Below are 19,391 nucleotides of genomic sequence, written 5' to 3'. Positions count from 1 at the left end.
GTGTTGACAGGGGTGGAGACGTTGAAGCCCCTCCCTTGCTGCCGGGAATGTAATGCAGTGCGGTCACTTAGGAAAGCAGTTGGGCAGTTCCTCCAATACCAGCTCTTTGAAAAGCTGTGGGAAACGTATTATGTAAGAGCTGTGCGTCCGTTTCAGAAGACTTGCAGCCCCAAAAGCTTATCTCTGGATTCCGTTTTCCAGAGCTTTTTAAGTCCCCTCATATTCAGCCCGACTACATATGACCCGGTGACTGTACTCTTAGTGCACGCCCAAGAGGAAGGCGGCTCTGCCAAAGAAAGGCCACAGGAGTGGGGAGCCACAGGAGTGGGGTGCCTGACTGAGGGAAGCAGGGTCCTCGGGGCAAGCAGCCACTCACACCTGACCCCATTCATGGGAAACACACAAGGGAACGGCGGGTGATTGCCAAGGCGTGAGAAGCACAGTGGGGTCTCAGTGCTTTGGGGCTCAGGGTCTACTTTGGGATGATGGACTTAGTGGTCATTGTTGTGCTGCTCTGAGTCTACACTGAATTGTGGACTTCCGAGAAAGAGTTTTATGGGATGTGACTTGTATCAGAACTTACTGTAACAAACTTACTAAACTCTGTGTTCCAGAAGGTAGAGACGTTGTTTCTAGGTGGAGTGGTGCCGGCTTGATCAGGATGAAAGAGGAGTTTGTGAGCTGAGTGGCTTTGGAGGAAGCTGAGGGAGAGTTGGGAGTCATGGCACCCTGTACAGGCGGGATCAGAAACTCGAGAATGCCCCTGAGGGAAGTTTGAGTTCAGCTTAGCAGGTGCTCTGAGCTTGTAGGATTCAGTCCCAAATGGAGTTGGAAAGGCAGGTTGGACCCAGCTCTGGGAAGGGACAGAGAATGGAGGGCCTCAGAGCTGTGGGTTAGAAAAGTCAGCTCAGCAGAGCGTGGCGTGTGGCGTTCTCCGGGACGTGGACAGCCCACCCTGGGCGCTTCCCCCCGGGAGGCTGTTGGCCTGAGAAGAACCAGGATGCGTTTGGTGCGGTTCTGGGCGTTGCGATGCCAGCTTGGTGAATTCGGAAGTTCTCACACAGACTATTCTGCTGAGAAAACGCAGCACCGTGCCTGCAGGAGCTGTCAGGGACGCCAGGGGCGGCCTGCGGGCCTCGTGCCTGCTCCTCACTGCCTGTGCTGGGTCTTCCCTTGCTGCGTCTGCCGCTCCCTTCTCTCAGCTCTGCTGCATCTGCCTGTGTAAGACTGGAGCAGAGAGAACCGTCCACGCTGGAGGCGGGCAGCGCCGTCCCAGCGCGCCTGGTGGGAGGTGGGCAAGATGTGCTGGCGCGTTTGCCGAGTGTGAGGCTCGGGGGGAGCGGGAGCGGTCTTCAGGCCTGTGGCTTCTGAGCGCTCGGGCGTGTCAGCAGTCCCAACTGTGACTTTCCAGGAAGGTCCCTGTGCTGTTTGAGTGTTTAAAATCATGTATTCACGGCCGTGGCTCTGTTTGAGGTACTGGATTACGAAGCCATCGCCACATTCCTGAGATACAGGGAACCGAAAGATTGTCAGTGTTCGGAGGGTCTCATTTTCCCTCATTTCTGTGAGATTCCTTTGATCTTGGATTACGTTGAAACAACACAGCGTGGTGATAGAGACGTTCCCACAACTGCGATAGGCATTCCTTCCCTGGAGGCTGTGCAGAGGAAAAAGTGTGCACGTTTGGCAGAGAGACGGGCTGGCCACCCGGGGAAGGGTGCTGCTCTCCCGGAAGAGCCTATCAGGCCAGTCCTGAGCTTCCTGTGCTGTGGGCTGCTGCTGGTAGGGTGGCGGGGCGGCGGGGGGGGCTCTTCTGCTGCTCCGTTGAGGTTCAGGTTGTGAAGAGACCGAATATTAATGCTGGAAGCTGAGCTTTGCTACCCTGGGAGAGGGAGGAAGGGGGAGGGAGCCAGCCAGCTTTGGGGTCCAAGGCCTTTGAAGCTGGGCCCCGTCGCTGGTTGATTCCTCAGCCAAGTGCCTTCCCCTTTTTGAGGCTGTTTTATCAACATAAAATGGCAGGGTTGGGAAGGTGCAGTGAATTAACCCACAGGAGATGCATGTTTGTCTGAGTGCAGATGCTGAGTGCTGTGGAGTCTTGAGAAATTTTGCCATTCGGCTGGCTAATCTTCTGCCTTTGGCGCTGGCACCCCGGGTTCTAGTCCCGGTTGGGGCGCCGGATTCTGTCCTGCTTGCTCCTCTTCCAGTCCAGCTCTCTGCTGTGGCCAGGGAGTGCAGTGGAGGATGGCCAGGTCCTTGGGCCCTGCACCTGCATGGGAGACTGGGAGGAAGCGCCTGGCTCCTGGCTTCAGATCGGCGCAGTGCACCAGCTGCAGCGACCACTTGCGGGGTGAACTAACGGAAAAGGAAGACCTTTCTGTCTGTCTCTCTCTCACTGTCTAACTCTGCCTGTCCAAAAAAAAATTTTTTTTGCCATTTGTATTTTTAGTAAAACACTTTAATGCCATTCTATAGGTTTAAAAAGCACTTTGATGTAAATATAGTTGTCCAGGCATAATACTGTGAATAGATAATAGTGCTAGTACAGTTTTGTGAATAAAGAGAATGGTTAAAACTGATAGTGTCTGCATGTAAACCAGCTGTAGTACACAAGTGTGTGCACTAGGTGGTGCCATTTCCTCGTCAATATGTTGCTGTTGAAGTTTGCTCCAAGTCAACTGGATATGTATTTTGGACTGTCTCTGCCTTCCTTGGTCCCCAGCCCATCTCCCCTTGTGAGACCCCACCTAACATCAAATTGAATAAGTTTTCATTTATCCCACGTCCAACTCTCACATCTATGGGAGAGAAGCCATGTCCATCATGCCAGGACCCAGAAGTGCATTTCAGAGATGGGGCCTTCCCCAGCGTGATGTGAATTCTTCATTCTGTTTGTTTTTAGATTCGGGGATTTCTGTCCCGGTTTGATAACGTCCTTCCCGTCAGCCTGGCGTTCGACAAATGCACCGCTTGTTCTTCCAAAGTAAGTGGTCCTGCCTCTCAGCCCCAGAGCGAGCCCGGCCACCTCCCACCAGCCAGAGCCAAGAAAACCAACCCCGGCCTTTGTGTGGGGGAGGAGTGGGGTCCTAACACTGGAAAAGGACACTGTGCTCATTGTATTGTTCTCACCGAGAAGTGGCCTGTGGAGATTGCATGGGCAGTGGACAGAAGAAGCCGAGCCAGTGTGCTCTGTGCTGAAGCACGCACGGCAGGCATTTTGGCTTGACCTTGAACTTCGCTGGTCTCTGACCACCCCCTTCTCACAGAGTGGATGGGAGTGGACGGGGGCGGGGGTTGTTTGCAGGCAGCCCCGCCATGCCTCCTTGGGAGACCAAGGCCTGACCGAGGAAGCATAGGCAGAGATTAGGGGCCTGGAGAGGGCCCCTTCGCCTTTGATCTTTGCAGAGGCTCTAAAAATAGCGCGAGCAGTAATGGGAACCGGCTGGTGTATCTCACAGCTACAGTGATGGCATCTCATTTTTTAATAGGCTTTGAGAAACTGTCGGAGTTATTTTTACATGTATACTCAGTATGATAGCTGATTTCCTTTTGGGTGTCCTTTTAAGCCTTCTAACACCCAGTGGTTTAACCTGGGCTTTAAAAACTCAGGAGTTTCTGTATAAGCACAGATAGTCGTGTTAGAGTTCTGTGCAAAACAGTGTCATGGTCCTGGGGCCAAACCGCGGCCTCCCTGTTAGAACCAGGGGTCTCGGTGCCCCGCACCCTGAATCTGGCAGGGTGGAAGGAATTCCGTCCTAGAGAAATGGTCTGAGTTGGCAGGCTTCTTCGGAAAACTCTTCTTGGGTCCTGTCTTAGGAGAACGGTCCTGACAAGTTTCAGTGAAAATTGAGCTCAGATTTGATGAACACTGTTGAGAAGTTTGGTTAAACTTAGATGCTCCAGAATTTATTTGTGCTTCAAAAGTAAGCTAAGCCCGTGTCGTCGTCATGGATCGCAAGCGCCCGCGCTGAGGTTTGGAGCTCACTGTCGGTCAGTGATTGCGTGTGAGAGTGAGTGTGTTCCTCCGCCTCTTGGCTCTTTGAGATACCGCACATCTGCGCACGGCAGGGTCTCGGGGAGTCCGGTGTGGCTCTGTCTTGAGAAATACAAGTTTGGGGGTTGTGTGCTCTTTAGAGGGGTGCTTTCTTTTCTTTTTTTTTTTTCCTTCAATGGCTGAGTAGATTGGTCTCAGAATAACTTGACAGGATTGATTTTTGTATGGAAATCATTTGGCACAGGCGCCAGAAGTTTTTCTGTGGCATTTTGTAGGCCTGGCTGGCCAGTGAAATAAAGATAATCGGGTGCTGTGAGTGCAACGCAAAGACGCCTGGGTTCTCACTCTGAGCAGTTAGCGCTTGCAAGAGGCACGAGAGCACGCGGGTGAGCGGGGCTCCTGATAATCTCCTAACAGAGTAGGTGAGGGGGCTCCTGATAATCTCCTAACAGAGTAGGTGAGGGGGCTCCTGATAATCTCCTAACAGAGTAGGTGAGGGGGCTCCCTGATAATCTCCTAACAGAGTAGGTGAGGGGGCTCCCTGATAATCTCCTAACAGAGTAGGTGAGGGGGCTCCCTGATAATCTCCTAACAGAGTAGGTGAGCGGGTCTCCTGATAATCTCCTAACAGAGTAGGTGAGGGGGCTCCTGATAATCTCCTAACAGAGTAGGTGAGGGGGCTCCTGATAATCTCCTAACAGAGTAGGTGAGGGGGCTCCCGATAATCTCCTAACAGAGTAGGTGAGGGGGCTCCTGATAATCTCCTAACAGAGTAGGTGAGGGGGGCTCCCTGATAATCTCCTAACAGAGTAGGTGAGGGGGCTCCCGATAATCTCCTAACAGAGTAGGTGAGGGGGCTCCCTGATAATCTCCTAACAGAGTAGGTGAGCGGGTCTCCTGATAATCTCCTAACAGAGTAGGTGAGCGGGGCTCCCTGATAATCTCCTACAGAGTAGGTGAGGGGGCTCCTGATAATCTCCTAACAGAGTAGGTGAGGGGGGCTCCCTGATAATCTCCTAACAGAGTAGGTGAGGGGGCTCCCGATAATCTCCTAACAGAGTAGGTGAGGGGGCTCCCTGATAATCTCCTAACAGAGTAGGTGAGCGGGGCTCCCTGGTAATCTCCTAACAGAGTAGGTGAGCGGGGCTCCTGATAATCTCCTAACAGAGTAGGTGAGGGGGCTCCCGATAATCTCCTAACAGAGTAGGTGAGGGGGCTCCCTGATAATCTCCTAACAGAGTAGGTGAGGGGGCTCCTGATAATCTCCTAACAGAGTAAGTGAGGGGGCTCCTGGTAATCTCCTAACAGAGTAGGTGAGGGGGCTCCTGATAATCTCCTAACAGAGTAGGTGAGGGGGCTCCTGATAATCTCCTAACAGAGTAGGTGAGGGGGCTCCTGATAATCTCCTAACAGAGTAGGTGAGGGGGCTCCCTGGTAATCTCCTAACAGAGGGTAGGTGAGCGGGGCTCCTGATAATCTCCTAACAGAGTAGGTGAGGGGGCTCCTGATAATCTCCTAACAGAGTAGGTGAGCGGGCTCCCTGATAATCTCCTAACAGAGTAGGTGAGGGGGCTCCCTGATAATCTCCTAACAGAGTAGGTGAGGGGGCTCCCTGATAATCTCCTAACAGAGTAGGTGAGGGGGGCTCCCGATAATCTCCTAACAGAGTAGGTGAGCGGGGCTCCCTGATAATCTCCTAACAGAGTAGGTGAGGGGGCTCCCTGATAATCTCCTAACAGAGTAGGTGAGGGGGCTCCCTGATAATCTCCTACAGAGTAGGTGAGGGGGGCTCCCGATAATCTCCTAACAGAGTAGGTGAGCGGGCTCCCTGATAATCTCCTAACAGAGTAGGTGAGGGGTCTCCTGATAATCTCCTAACAGAGTAGGTGAGCGGGTCTCCTGATAATCTCCTAACAGAGTAGGTGAGGGGGGCTCCTGATAATCTCCTAACAGAGTAGGTGAGGGGGCTCCCGATAATCTCCTAACAGAGTAGGTGAGGGGGCTCCCTGATAATCTCCTAACAGAGTAGGTGAGGGGGCTCCTGATAATCTCCTAACAGAGTAGGTGAGGGGGGCTCCTGATAATCTCCTAACAGAGTAGGTGAGCGGGGCTCCTGGTAATCTCCTAACAGAGGGTAGGTGAGGGGGGCTCCCTGATAATCTCCTAACAGAGGGTAGGTGAGGGGGGCTCCTGATAATCTCCTAACAGAGTAAGTGAGCGGGGCTCCCTGATAATCTCCTAACAGAGTAGGTGAGGGGGCTCCTGATAATCTCCTAACAGAGTAGGTGAGGGGGGCTCCTGATAATCTCCTAACAGAGTAGGTGAGGGGGCTCCTGATAATCTCCTACAGAGTAGGTGAGGGGGCTCCTGATAATCTCCTAACAGAGTAGGTGAGGGGGCTCCTGATAATCTCCTACAGAGTAGGTGAGGGGGCTCCCTGATAATCTCCTAACAGAGTAGGTGAGGGGTCTCCTGATAATCTCCTAACAGAGTAGGTGAGGGGGCTCCTGATAATCTCCTAACAGAGTAGGTGAGGGGCGCTCCCTGATAATCTCCTAACAGAGTAGGTGAGCGGGGCTCCCTGATAATCTCCTAACAGAGTAGGTGAGGGCGCTCCCTGATAATCTCCTAACAGAGTAGGTGAGCGGGGCTCCCTGATAATCTCCTAACAGAGTAGCTGAGCGGGGCTCCTGATAATCTCCTAACAGAGTAGCTGAGCGGGGCTCCCTGATAATCTCCTAACAGAGTAGGTGAGGGGACTCCTGATAATCTCCTAACAGAGTAGGTGAGGGGACTCCTGATAATCTCCTAACAGAGTAGGTGAGGGGGGCTCCCTGATAATCTCCTAACAGAGTAAGTGAGCGGGGCTCCTGATAATCTCCTAACAGAGTAGCTGAGCGGGGCTCCCTGATAATCTCCTAACAGAGTAGGTGAGGGGACTCCTGATAATCTCCTAACAGAGTAGGTGAGGGGACTCCTGATAATCTCCTAACAGAGTAGGTGAGGGGTCTCCTGATAATCTCCTAACAGAGTAGGTGAGGGGGCTCCTGATAATCTCCTAACAGAGGGTAGCTGTGCCTTTCTCCTGCACGCTGGCTGTCAGCGTTACATTGAGGTATCACTTTTTTTGTTGGCAAAATGATTTCCTGTTGGTGGTGGTTGAGAGAGTCCTGCTTTACATAAACAGGCCGCACGAGCTAATGCAGGCTGACGTGGGTTTTCACAGCTGTGCGAGTCCCATGGCGATCCCGTTCCATGTGGTCTGGGTGTTGGGTTTCTTGTGTTCTGAAGAGCTTGCCTCACTGGGGCGCGTTCGTCCTCCCAGCAGAAGCTCGGCGTCTGCTCCCTTGGCCACCTCCTCCCTCGCTCGGGAGACTGTCGTCCCCCATTATCTGCGGGCCCAGCAGCAGGGCTGCGAAATGACAAACCCAATTATATTTTCATCTCTGTGCCTGTGAGGTTTTCTGACTGCGGACTTAGCATCCTGCTTTTCACTGAGTCAGATCCGGGGCCTCAGCAGGACTTGGGGAAGGTCCCCGTTGACAGGCGTGCAGTGGGTTTTCCCCTCCAGAGGCTGTCTTGCATTCTCTCCCAGGAGCATCCTTGCTCACGTCTTGGCTGAGGCACAGAGCCAGCAGAGAGGTTGGAGCCATAGCAGAAACTGCTGCACAGTGAGGCTCTCGCGCGTGACCTGGTTGAGAGAAACCACAGTGGTGTGGATCTTGGGCAGTCTGAGCAGGGGTGGAGCACAGCCCGCGCTGCTCTGCCCCCAAGTCCACCGTGGCAGTTTGCCCTCGCCTTGCACACAGGCAGCTGAGCGGCTCTGTCTTTCAGGACTAATACCAAAGCATCCCCCAGCACAGGTGGGTGTTCCAGAATTTTCTAAATGGTGGTACCTGGAGATTCGTAAGGGCCCCTTTGGAAGCTTAGAGGAAGGGCTTCAGGAAGCTCGTGAAAACCAGTGACAAGGGGACTGTGTGCCCCACCAGCTGGTGAAGCCCTCTTGGGCAAGGTTTTTCTCTCCAGTTGGGTTGAGAGCCAGCTAAGGGGCTTGGGGCCATTGCCAGAAGGAACGGTGTGATGTGGAAACCAGCGTTCGTCAAAGACTTCCTCATGATGCCTCGGCTCAGAGGGAGTGATGCGCCTTTCACCTACACTGTCTGTTGGCTCTCAGGGTATCTGGGGGTAGCTTTCTGCAGTGTTACAATTTCAAACTCTAGAGCAGTTGCAAGATGAACACAAGGAAGTGGGGTAGGGTCTCCACCCAGAGCCACCCTGGACTTGGGCCCGGGGGGTCTGGGCTTCCCTCCCTCCCTGCTCCCACTTCGTCCCTCCTCCACCTTGAAATTTTGGGAGTTAACTGGATTGTTGTGGTCCTTTACAACTGAATACTTGGATGTGAATTTCTTAAGAACAAGGACCTTGTTTTACCTAAAGACCTTGCGAGCTCTAGTGTGGACTCCTTAGCCTGCGTCTGTTAACCTCAGCTGTTCTGTAGAATTTCCCTCCATTTGGATCAGTCTGTTGCTGCCTTTTGATGAGATTCAGGGATGCACTTCCGGCAGGAATGCCAAGGCCATGCTTCATGGCTTCATGTCTCTGGTGATACGGTTTCTCTCCCTAGGTATTTATTTCGCCCTTCCCCCTGTTTGTCACTCCTGTCCCTGCCCTGGGAAACCTGACTCCTTGCTAAGTCTGGATTCTACAGAAAGGAGTTACAAAGTCTCCGGCTCGTATTACTACAGAAAATGCATGCAGTAAGGAGAGTTCAGAACTTGTGCATTGTTCTTTTCTCCAGGCACTATTTATAATGGGTGAAATGCATGAATCTTAAGAAAGGAATTCTGTAAGTTTCAGTGAATGCATCCCTCTACGTGAGGAGCACTGCTGCGGTCTGTGGAAGCTACTGTCATTCCCACACCGTTGCAGGGCAGGGAAATCTATTGAGTATTTTTTTTTTTTTTAAGATTTATTTTATTTATTTGAAAAGCAGAGTTAGGGGGCGGGGCAGAGTGGGTAGAAAGAGAGCTTTCCATCTACTGGCTCACTCCCCAAATGGCCAGGACTGGGCCGGGCCGAAGCCAGGAGATTCATCCACATTTCACACATGGGTAGAGGGGCCCAATCCCTTTTCCAGGCCATGAGCAGGGAGCTGGATGGGAAGTGGAGCATCCTGACAGGATGCCAGCATCACAGGCAGTGGCTTCACCTGTTGCCACAAGGCCGGCCCCATCCGTTGAGCCAAGCGCCTGGGATGTATGAGCAGCTGCAGCCTTGTCTGGGGACCCAGGGGTTGTCCAGAAGCTGCCGTCTGGTCTGCGGGGTGGAAGCCAGGCGGGGCCTCGGGAGGCTGGTGTTGCAGTCGTGTGGCTCACCACTCCTGTGAGACTGCCACAGCGGCCTGCTACCAAGATGCAGGCTGCAGACGCGGATCGTACACCGCCGGGGCCTGCCCACTGCACACATGGAGTGTGTGTGCCCAGAAACCCAATCTTGAGATCCCCGTGATGAGCAGCCTGATGATAGACTCATTCTGGAGTTGGGTACGCGATAAGATCACGTGTGCACCCACTGTGACTTTGTTTTCAAAATGTCTGTGTGTGCATCGGGACGCGTGCATCCTGCAGAGTGGCAGGGAGAGGGTGGCTCGGAACACTCGGCGTCAGCTGGGCCCTCACGCAGTGAACTGCGCTTCCTTCTTGCCTCTGTCAGGCCCCCCTATTCATCCTGGGCAGTGTGTAATGCCATCTTCCACCACACTGCGGTGTGAGGAAACATGACACCAAAAAGAAGCCTACTGTTTAAGCTGTACCTTAGAAAAATCTCTATCCTGGTGTGCCGTTGTGTCTGCGACGCCAGCTTCACATAGGGCTCTGGTTCGAATCCTGGCTGCTCCACTTCTGATCCAGCTTCCTGCTAATGTTCCTGGGAAGGCATTGGAAGAGGGCACAAGTGCTTGGGCCACTGCCACCTATGTGGAGACAGAATGGAGTTCCAGGCTCTTGGGCCTGGCCCAGCCCTTGCTGTTGGCAGCCATTTGGGGAATGAACCAGCAAATAGAAGATATCTCTCTCTCTCTAGCTGTCATATCTCTTTCAAATAAATAAATAAATAAGTCTTAAAAGCACTATACCAAAGCCATCTATCACCTAAAAGTTCTACACATGTACCATCTTGGGGACAGAAGGGCAGATTTGGAAGGAAGTGTGTGTGTATGTGTGTGTGAGAGAGAGAGAGAGAGAGAGAGAGAGAGAGAGAGAGAAAGAGAAAGAGAAAGCAGGCATTTGTTGACTCCTGTTTGAGTCCCTGCTGGGTGCCTGAGGTACAAGATGATTGACATGCCACCGTATTCAGGGAGTGCGGGGTGGAGGGTGAGACGGGGCTAGAAACCAGAGGTGCTCTCTGCGACGTGGTGCTGTTCTCTACAGCCAGGGGGCACACTCTCCTGACAGCATCCTTGTTGTAGCAATTAATTTTTGTAAACTTGGCAAAGCCTTGCAGAGAATGACCTGAGCTGATGTCCAAGGACAAGCAGGAATTGCTAGAAACAAATGCTAGGGGGAGCAAGAGGCGTTCCCAGTGGGGAGGGCTGCAAGTGCCCCGGCCAGAGGCAGGGAAACGGGGCACACCTAGGCAGCCGTCCAGTATGGCAGCTGCGACCGAGCCTGGGGCACCCCGCTCCCTAGAAGTTGGCCTCTTGTCACTGTGAGCACTGTTGTGATTTCAGCTTTCCTTTGAGTTGGAATGCAGAGTGCTTTGTCTAACACAAAGCTGCTGTTTTGAATTTTACAGTTCCATATAAAACTGTTTCTCACCTAGCACCAAGCTCGGGGTTTCCCAGCCTCGGCATCCACAGCTGCTGCTGCCTTGTGGAGCTGGAAGACAGGGGATTTCCAGGCTGCTGGCTGTGTCCCTCGCGGGCCACTGAGTGACCGCCAGCAAGGTGTCCCCCACCCCCTCCACGCCTCCGTCTCTTGTTGAGTGAGTCAGCTGCAAGAGATAAGCTCTGGCTCCCTGTTGACACTTGAAGTTACTAGCTTTTATATTTTAGATTTATTTTATTCTTTGTTTCCCAAGTAATGTATTTTAATCACTAAAAATTCAGAAATATATTTGAGGAGAAGGAAGAGAGTGAGCCCTGGGGGTCCTTCCCATCTGACTTTCTCAGAGCCTGTTTGCACATTGTTGTGCGTGCATCATTTCTTTTTTCCAAACATTCTTCCGCTGAAATTCGCTTCAGATAGAAGGATCTGTGGTACTGCATCAAGGCTACTCCCCACGTCTTGGATTTGATAGGTTTTAAATCAGCCATTTACAAGGACTGGCCAGGGCCCAATCGGAAGAGCGCTGCGGAGCCCATGCCAGGAATTTCTGTGTGCAGCTTCTTAGTGGCAACCGTTACTCAAAGTGGGGCCACAGCCAGCTTTCTCTTCTCCTTTCCAAAGGGGACATTAATCTTTGATTTGGAAAATGATGAGTAACCCCTAGGTTCTCTTTCCCTATCTCATTTACCCAGTGAGGCCTCAAGTCGTCTCTGTGAACCAGTGATGGATTCCATATGTACGGCTGTGTGGTGTAAACCGTATCCCACATCTTGTCCATAGCAACTAGTGTTTCTCCAGTCTCCAGAATGGTCCGGTTCCCGAAAGGACATGGACTATGCAGCCAGAGCCCCTGCGCCGTGCCGAGCTGCAGGCCCTGACCCCAGAGCTCCCGGCTCTTCTCCCCCTCAAAAAACCTCAGACGTTGGTCCCTTTGCTTCGGTTTCCTCATCCATAGAGCAGGGAAAATATTTTCTGTTTCCTAGGAAAACTGCAATGGCTGCCGGGTATCCAGTTCCTTGTGGCCAAGTACACGGCCTTTGCCCACTCCTGGGACTGGTGTTGACACCAGAAATGAGGGAACAAAGGGCCCCATGATTGCGCTAAGTCTCCTGGGCATGTGGTCCTTTGCCGGGCTCGCACTTGGTCCCTGATCTGGTACAAGGAGAGGAGTTGCATTGGGGGCCTAAGGGTCAAGGCTGCCCTGGCTGTGAAAGGCTGTAGAAACCTCGCACTCACGTCTCCTGGTGCTGCTGCTGTCTTGTACCTCGAGACCAGCTCCTAGAAGGTTGGAGTTGGTGCTGCCTGCTTTGTCTGTCTTTACCATGGTCACAAAGAAGTGCCCAGCCTGCATAGACACCTTTTTTCTTTTTCTTTTTTTCTTTTTTTGTTTTCTGAGATTGATTTTATTTGGAAGGCAGAGTGGCAGAAACAGAGTTTTCATCCATTGGTTAATTCTCCAGATGGCAGCAATAATTGGGCCTGGGCCAGGATCAAGTTAGGAATCAGGAACTGTGTCCCAAGTGCGTACAGGGGGTCCAAGTACTTGGGCCATCCTCCACTGCTTTCTGAGGCGCATTAGCAGGGAGCTGGATTGAAACTGGAGCAGCCGGGACTTTAACTGGTGCTTCGATGTGGGATCCAGTGACACAGGCAGCGGCTTAACTACTGCATCACAGTGCTGGCCCTAAGCACTTTTTTTCCTATAGGATCCCTTTTACTGTACAGACCAAAAAGTTTGGGGCTGTCACCTTTCCTTCAGCGGTTCCTCGGGCTGCCTCGCCCACCTGCAGGTGGACTCTGGGTTACTGAGAATTAAGGTTCTTTGCAGTTGGGAATGAGTCTCATTCACTTTCCCACTCACCTGCTCCCATGGGCACATCCCTTGGTTCTTACGTTTTTTGAAGACTGTTCAGATTGGTGAAAGCAGCCACCCCAGCTCCCCCTGCAAAATGCAAGACCACGCCCAGTTTGGCAGACAATTTCAGTGCCTTTGCAAAGTCCTTTAAACTTCCTGGGTGCTGTTCCCAGCTTCTCCTGGGTGAGACCTGGGAGAGGAGGGTGGCAGCTCACACTGCTGCAGTGCTCTGATGGCCTTGGGGGGCCCCAGGCCTCTTTGGAGCCTTGCTGTCCTGAATGCAGTCGAGGGAGATGGGGTCAGATGATGGCTGGGTCTGTTCTCGGGTTCTGAGGCCGTGTGGTCCCATGAGCAGCTCTGTCGTTTGCTTGAGCCCGCTGCAGCCAGATGCCTTCCCTGCTTGCTGCTCTGGGGCTTGTTCCCCTCCGCTGGTTGGGAGCCTGCACTTGGCTCCAGGCGGGCAGAGAGCCCTGGCTTCATTGTTCCTGCTCCTCCTTTCCTTTTTTATTGATGGAGGATGTTTGTCTTCCTCCTCTGTCTACACCGGGTATCCTCGTAAGGGAGAGGTGGAGAGGATCAGGGAGCCGTCAACTTGAACTGGGAAAGCTTTTATGACTTCAGAAAGTTTGTGGGAAAATGGAGTTGAAAGACTGTGTGTTCTGTGAACTTCAGGAAGAGCCCTCGCATGTGCTGTGCACACACAGCTGTATGCAGTGCCTGTAACTCTGCACGCGGAATGTTTAGAAACACCCAATCATGACTCTTGTCGTAGAGCTCAGTAATTCCATGACGTCTCTTTGGCGGACAAGGGGTGAACGAGACACAGGTGAAGTTTCTGAGACTGTCTTCTGACAAGGCGGTAATGGCTGTGGGTTATGTGCAGCAGGTGAAGCTGCTGCTTGCTGTGTCCACATCCCATGTGAGCACCGAGTGGAGCCCCAGCTGCACCACTTCGGATCCAGCTCCCTGCTCATGCACGTGGGAAAGCAGCAGAAGATGGTCCCAGTATTTGGGCCCTTGCCGCTTAGGTAGGAGACCTAGATGGGGTTCCAGGCTTCTGGCTTCAGCCTGTCCTAGTCCTGGCCTTCAGCAGGCATTTGGGGAGTAAACCAGCAAGTGGAAGATCGATGTCCGCCTGTCTGTCTCTCTTTTTGTACTGCCTTTCAAATAAGTACATACATCTTTTTAAAGGACATAATGTTACAGACATCTGCTTCATCTTTCCCCCAAGAACTATACCAAGTTTGGAAAGGGTGATTGTCTTCTCACGAACAGTAGGAACTGTGGTGACAGTTGGCATATGAATCAATGAAGAGTACGATGGGAGAGTGAGAGGGCGGCCTGTGTCCTGCTCCAGGAGCTCGGCTCTGGCGGCTTAGGAACCCCCAAGGTGGACTGGGCTCTGCAGGGTAGGAACCCCCGGAGGCGGAACGCCCTTTCCTGTCAGTGAGCAAGCACCATTTGTTATTAAGCCCGAAACCGTGGATGTGAAATGTTCTGACCACTTGCTCAGCGGGTATTTTCCAGTTTTGCGTACCTCATTGATTTCGTTCCTGCTTCTGATGATGGTTGCTGTGCTGAGCCATCGCTGCAGGAGTGTGTGAAAACGGGAAGCCTGTGCGGTTGGGAAAGGTGACTTTTCAGTGTGCAAGGAGTCCACTTCATAGCGTCAACTTTTGGAAAGGCTCTGCTTGTTTTCTTAGGGATTTTTAACTGTCTCCATTTTATTTTATTTTTTTTTTAATTTTTTTATTTTTTTAACAGGCAGAGTGGACAGTGAGAGAGAGAGACAGAGAGAAAGGTCTTCCTTTGCCGTTGGTTCACCCTCCAATGGCCGCCGCGGCCGGTGCGCTGCGGCCAGCGCACCGCGCTGATCCGATGGCAGGATCCAGGAGCCAGGTGCTTTTCCTGGTCTCCCATGGGGTGCAGGGCCCAAGCACCTGGGCCATCCTCCACTGCACTCCCTGGCCACAGCAGAGAGCTGGCCTGGAAGAGGGGCAACCGGGACAGAATCCGGCGCCCCAACCGGGACTAGAACCCGGTGTGCCGGCGCCGCTAGGCGGAGGATTAGCCTAGTGAGCTGCGGCGCTGGCCTCCATTTTATTTTTTCTAAAGAGCCTTCTAATATCCCTCCGAGGTATTTCTGTTTTGTTTTTTATTTGATTTGAAAAGCAGGGAGACAGATCTTCCATCTGTTGATTCACTCCCCCCAGTGCCTACAACAGCCAGGACTAGGCAAGGCCAAATCCAGGAGCTGAGAACTCAGTTTGCATCTCCCCTGCCAGTGGCAGGAACCCAGGTACTTGAGCTGTTACCTGCTGCTCTCAGGTTGCACATGAGTGCGTCGCACAGAGGGAAGCAACAGGGTGCGCGGTTCTCATAGCAGAGGGCACGACCCCGAGAGATGAGCGGTGTTGATGGGCAGGTGGTTGGAGTCTGGGTCTTTTCCTTCCTTTCTCTCTTTTCCTTCCATCCTGGGGTTTTCATTTGGAGTTTAATTATTAACCAAAACTAAACTTCAAGTTTGTGTTCCCTGGGGGCTTGTGGGTAGGGCGGGCAAGTCCTCTTCCTTCCTGGAGGCCATGATGTCTGGGGCTGTGTCGATGAACGTGGCCAGCTCCAGGTCTCCCATGCTGGGGGAGCTGCCTGGACTCCTGGGAGTGGCTCGTTGTCTTGGTTCCCTCTGACCCCTTAGAGGCAGGGGCGGTGTAGGGTTCAGTACAGTGGTCTGCATCCCTGCCCCTCCCGCTTGTTGGCAGCCCCCTCCCCGAGCCTGCACGGTCCTGCTGTTCCTCACTGCAGCCATCAGTGGGCTGGAGGCCAGTGCTTGTGTGGGCAAAGGACAGTGAGCTACCTGGGCTGAGTCTTCCATGTGCTTGGGATCCTTTCAAGTTCTTTGTGAAGTGGCCAGCAAGAGAGCTTCCCAGTCCATCACATGGAGAGAACAAAGGGCTCAGAGAAGTCACATCAAAGGCCTGGGTTTCCGGCTTGCAGCTCACTTACCTGCCATGTAGACAGCGCTATGTTCAGTGTTCAATTCACACTCCCAGAATCCCGTTGTACTCACTTGTGAAGGCAGCTTTAAGGACTGATAGCTAAGCTCCTCCCTCCTGCGGGGGATTCTGGTGCTCCGAGGTCACTTGTGAGACCGCACCTCTGGAGTCTGATGTGTGCAGGGGCAGGTGCTCCGTGCTCAGCAGCGTGGAAGCCGCGCAAGCGCAGGGTTTACAAGCCTCTCCTCGACAAGCCCTGTGTGATGTAGCTCGCTCACTTTCCCATTCCGGTTAGTCCTCAGCTTAAATGGTTTTTGAAAACGTTGGGAGGTAGGGACCCGCAGCTACCGAGAGTCCAAGACAGTCCTGTTTTGAAAATGCAGATTCCTCTGGCCTGCGTTTACTTGAGGAATAGGGTGGTTGCCTCCCATTCGTTCCTTTGATTACAGATACTGTTTAAATGACATCATATTGAGTAGAATACAGAGTCCAGGTGGCTTGGGAGAAATCATTTTTAAAAAGGAAAAAAACAAAGCAAAAACCCTTGGGTATCTTTGCATTCTAGGGGCCAAGAAGCAGAAAGATGGTATTTCTGGCAGGCTCCCAGGCCCAGCTAAGCCCACACCCCAAGGCCGTCTCTGTAGCTTCCTGTGGTTTTCCCACTGAAGAGAAACAGCCTTTCTCTTGGAGGCTCCAGGATGGCAAGCTTGTGCATCAGCTTGATGAGAATCGTATCCCTGCCTTGAGCTTCCGTCCCACAGGCTTCTTTATGAAATGGGAGGCACCACAGTGGCTGCAAACTGAACTGAGCCTGTTCTGCTGCTCCCAGCAGTACAGGTTGTTTCTGTAAAAATCAATCGTTTCCAATATTTATTAGTGGTTATGCCACCAGGTGGTCTGTTCACCGTAAAGTCGCAGACCAAGTGTTGTTCTCCGTGTGAACCTGTTAGCACGCAGGCACAGGTCGTCGCTGTGTGCCTCAGGCTTGTAGGCTAGGAAAGGCCCCAGCCTTCCTCCTTGTCCTGGGTAACCCCTCATAGGCATCAAAGGCTCCACAGAGACAGATGCAGAAGTGTTAGTTGGGCCAGGTGATAGAATCCTGCAAGTACCCAGGCCCAGAGTACTGCTGCGGGCGGTGGCTTTGTGTGCTGCACCACAGGGCTGGCCCCTGCAGAAATCTTTAAAGATAACGCAGCAGTAGGCATCTCTTTATTTGCCCTGGGATATTGTGATTGACTTGAAATGTCACGTGACCACAGTGAGTTAGCCAGAGCCGTGAATGAACGGTTCACCTGTAGGGTGGACGAGGGAGGGAAGAGGATGATAGTGTTTGTTAGTTTTGTAGGATTTTTCATGCTGCTTCTGAGTCCTTCATCTGATCTTTTTTTAAAAAAAAAAAATTATGTATTTGAAAGGCAGAGTTACAGAGAGGTAGAGACAGAGATAGAGGTCTTCTGTCGGCTGGTTCACTCTCCTGATGGCCACAACAGTTGGAGCTGGGCTGATCTAAAGCCAGGAGCCAGGATCTTCTTCCAGGTGTATGGGCCTAAGGACTTGGGCCATCTTCCACTTTTTTCCCAGGCCATGTCAGAGGGTTGGATCAGAAGTGGAGCAGCCGGGACTCGAACCGGCACCCATATGAGGTGCCAGCACTGCAGGTGGCTTTATCCGCTACGCCACAGTGCTGGCCCCCTTCTGATCTTCTGATAGGTGTGAAGATACTGTTCTCCCCCGCCAAGTCTTTGTCAAGGACTGTGGAGTGCATGACTGCAGAAACCGTTACTTGAGCCGTCAACCTTCCTAGTTGGCTCTGCATTGTAAGGATGAGTTTCTTGCAAGAAGGGACATCGCCATGCTTCAGAGCTGCTGTCACACAGTACCCTTAGAACAGTTCTGACAAAGTGGGAAGATGCACCAAGATCTAGTGCTTGGCCCAGTGCTGTAGGATTTCTGCCTTAGCTCTAGTGGCATGCCAACCTCTGCTACTGAAGTCACCTAAAGAAACTGGATAGTCTTTTTTTTCTTTTTGTATTTATTTAGAAGTCAGAATAACATGGTGGGGGGAGGGGGAGAGAGGGAGAGAGCGTGCTTCCATTCACTGATCCTCTCCCCTGATGGCCACAGTGGGCCCCGGGACTGGGCCAGGAAGAAGCCGGGAGCTTCTTCCAGATCTCTCATGTGGATGGCAGGGTCTGGAGCGCTTGGGCCATCTTCCACTTTTTCCCAGGCCATTTAGCCATTCGGGGGGGGGGGGGGGGTCAGAAGCAAAACAGCCAGGACGTGCATTGGTGCTTGTGTGACGGCTTTACCTGCTGTACAACAAAGCCAACCCAGTTTCTTCATGATAAGCGTTTTCTGTGAACTTGGAGAAGGGAATTTCTAATGGATGTTTGGCGAGTAGGAGGATGGGGATCCAATACAGCAAGTCAGAAAGTGATGAACACATAGATAACCTAAATGAATGTTGCATGTTGGGTGGGATTTTTTTTAATAGAAATTTAAAGTAGGACAAATGACATGAAAATCTACAGGCAGGAAATTAGTCTATTATGAGCTTTTGCATAGTCTTGGGGGAGGGTAAAGTGTTAGTATTCAACTTTGATAAGTCAAGGATATAATTCATGGACTAAGTAATGAATAAAAATTGTGTAATCTCCAACTAATAAATGACTAACCTGAATGATGAAAGACAATTCAAAGAAAGAATAAAGAGAAGAACATAGAACAAGTAAAACAGATGAAAAGAACAAGAAGCAACGGTAGACCTAAACCCACGTGTATCAGTAATTCCACTAGATGTAAACTGACTACATGCTGGTGATTAAAAGACCAAGATTGATAGGCCAAATTTTTTAATTCTTATTAAGATTTAATTTATTTTATTTGAGAGAGTTACAGACAATGAGAGGGAGAGACAGAAAGAAAGGTCCTCCTTCTGTTGGGTCACTCCCCAGATGGCCGCAACAGCCAGCACTACACCGATCTGAAGCTAGGAGCCAGGTGCTTCCTCCTTGTCTCCCATGCTGCGGTACAGGGGCCCAAGGACCGGGGCCATCTTCTACTGCCTTCCCAGGCCATAGCAGAGAGCTGGACTAGGAGTGAAGCAGCAGGACTAGAACAGGCGCCCATATGGGATGCTGGCGCTGCAGGTGAAGGATTAACCCACTGCTCCACAGCACCAGCCCCCAAGTTTTTTAAATTACATGAATTATATAAGAATTATATCTTAAATGTAAGGATACAGAATGATTGAAAATAAAAGACAAAGATGTATTCACTGTAAACACCGTGAGAAAGCTGGTGAAGCTGTATTAACATCCGACAAAATAGACTCAAAGGCAAAAAGCTTGAAGTTCTATTCCTGTTACTTCATAAATGATCATTTTAATTCACCGGGAGGATTGAATTCTAAATGAGAATGTGTCTAGTAACATGGCTGCAAATAAATGCTTATAGAACCGCAGGAGAAATAAACAATTCGTTATCGCAGTGGAAAATTTTAATGAATGTTTATAAGTAACTGATGAGAAACACACACAAATGAAATGTTATTGAAACTTTGGTCAGCATTATTAATAAGCATAGCTAGTGAACACATGTAGAAATACCACACCTAACTATGTGAAGTACACACTGTCAGCTACACACAGAGTTTTACCAGATTATCAACAAGTCTCAGCAAGTTTCAAAGTGAAGTAGGAAATGTCTACTCTGATTCCAGTGTAATT

General features: G+C 51.5%; 1 protein-coding gene across 9 annotated transcripts in view; it reads left to right on the top strand.

Moving 5' to 3' along the window:
* The window catches only part of ATG7 (autophagy related 7), a 223,788-nt gene that overhangs the window by 96,161 nt on the left and 108,236 nt on the right, over positions 1–19,391 (top strand). For all 9 annotated transcript variants that reach the window (XM_008260431.5, XM_089306667.1, XM_070051102.2 and 6 more), the window contains one exon: positions 2,900–2,980. In XM_008260431.5, coding sequence (XP_008258653.1) covers positions 2,900–2,980 — 81 coding nt within the window. The remainder of the gene's footprint in view (positions 1–2,899; positions 2,981–19,391) is intronic.

Source organism: Oryctolagus cuniculus, chromosome 10 (assembly GCF_051225735.1).
Source record: "Oryctolagus cuniculus isolate XC-2025 breed Fujian yellow rabbit chromosome 10, ASM5122573v1, whole genome shotgun sequence".
In the NCBI taxonomy this organism is placed as follows: Eukaryota; Metazoa; Chordata; class Mammalia; order Lagomorpha; family Leporidae; genus Oryctolagus; species Oryctolagus cuniculus.
The sequence above is the reverse complement of the archived record's forward strand: the minus strand, read 5'-3'. Positions and strand labels throughout refer to the sequence as shown.